This window comes from Capsicum annuum, unplaced genomic scaffold, assembly GCF_002878395.1.
Source record: "Capsicum annuum cultivar UCD-10X-F1 unplaced genomic scaffold, UCD10Xv1.1 ctg998, whole genome shotgun sequence".
Taxonomy (NCBI): domain Eukaryota; kingdom Viridiplantae; phylum Streptophyta; class Magnoliopsida; order Solanales; family Solanaceae; genus Capsicum; species Capsicum annuum.
The window spans coordinates 623,011-624,693 of record NW_025896076.1 but is presented as its reverse complement, the minus strand read 5'-3'; the positions used below and the strand labels follow the sequence as shown (position 1 = coordinate 624,693).

At 34.3% G+C, this 1,683-nt stretch overlaps 1 protein-coding gene across 1 annotated transcript; it reads left to right on the top strand.

Annotated features, from left to right (window-relative positions):
* Positions 1-288: 288 nt before the first annotated feature.
* LOC124895832 (ethylene-responsive transcription factor 1-like) lies at positions 289-1,401 on the top strand. Its single transcript, XM_047406243.1, has one exon. It carries the CDS (start codon positions 445-447, stop codon positions 1,243-1,245), a length of 801 nt encoding a protein of 266 aa, XP_047262199.1. The 5' UTR covers positions 289-444; the 3' UTR covers positions 1,246-1,401.
* Positions 1,402-1,683: the final 282 nt, after the last annotated feature.

Sequence of the window (1,683 nt, the reverse complement as noted above, 5' to 3'; positions counted from 1 at the left end):
ATTAATATTAATATTTAATACACATATTTAAATTAATCGAGATTCAATATTGATATCAGATATATTAATTTAGATTAATCAATCATCAATGTGAATATCGAATATATAAATTTAAATTAATTTAATTTTAATATAAAATTAAATACATAAAAAAACTCAAATTAATCAAACTTTAACGAAAATACTGAAATTGAGTGAAAACATATTTTAAAATGAAAACATCACAGGTGACACCTTCTCAGATTCATGAATCTAACTAAACCTCTCTTCCCACTCTATATATATAACCTAACCCATTTTCCTCTTACAAAAAGCTCAAAATCCCCCTTTTTTCTCTTATCCCAAATCAAACGCCAAAGCTATCACGAATTTACGCAATTAATTGAATTGGATAGATATCGCTTAATCATAGGTTATTGAAAGAATCTCGGACACCCACAAAAAATGAATCAACCAATTTCCACCGAGTTACCTCCGACAAACTTTCCGGCGTATCGCCGGAATTCGAGTTTTAGTCGTCTAATACCGTGTTTAACTGAAACATGGGGCGCTTTACCTCTCAGAGTCGACGATTCTGAAGACATGGTAATTTATGGTTTATTAAAGGAAGCACTTAATGCTGGCTGGTCGCCGTTCAATTTCCCCGCCGTCGAAGTAACGCCGGAATTTATGGCTTCTCCGGCAGAGCCTACGGCGTCTCCGGCGAAGGAAAGATATTATAGAGGCGTCGGATGGCCATTCAGTTTCACCGCCGGCGAAGTAAAATCGAAACCGGCGCCGGAATTAATGACTTTGACGGCGGATGCTACGGTGGTGCCGGAATTAATGGCATCACCGGCGGAGACTACCAAGGCGGCGGCGGAGGCATTAAAAGATAAGCATTATAGAGGAGTAAGACGGCGTCCGTGGGGTAAATTTGCCGCGGAGATAAGGGATCCGGCGAAGAATGGAGCTAGAGTTTGGTTAGGAACATTCGAAACTGCTCAAGAAGCTGCAATAGCTTATGATAAAGCGGCTTATAGAATTAGAGGTACGAAAGCTCATTTAAATTTCCCGAGCCAGATCAGTTTGAATGAACCGGAACCGGTTCGAGTTACGGCGAAAAGACGAGTTTTGCATGAACGGGATAGTCCGTTGGAAAATGATTTGGCGAAACGGAAAAGAGAAAACGGTGTAGCTGAGAAATGTGAGAGTAGATCAAGTGTTGAGCAATTGACGGGTGGACATCAACTATTGGTTACTTAAACAATATTTCATTGGCCAAATTTCAAATTCATTATGAATGCAAAATGTTGGTGCCTACCCAAATACGGGTGAACTTAGATGTTTGATGCAAATACAAATATTTTTAAAGAATAGTTTTTTTTACTTTATAATATATTAAAAGTATCATTTTATTTCTCTGCACCTCAAATATATATTAGACTTTTCATACTTATTTATTTGTTAAATTTTATTTTTTAATATTTCATTTTTTTATTTTTTCTTTTCTCTTATTATTCTATTTTTTGTTTCAATTTTTATTTTTCTAAAAAAAATTTATTATTTTATTTTTTATTATTTTCACTTTTTATATCTGTGGGCTTTACAATTAACTCTTTAAGTGATTAATATTATATGTTAATTGTCAAACTAGAATTTAAAAAATAGAAAGGTAGTAAAAGAAGTCATTTTTTCTTTGAA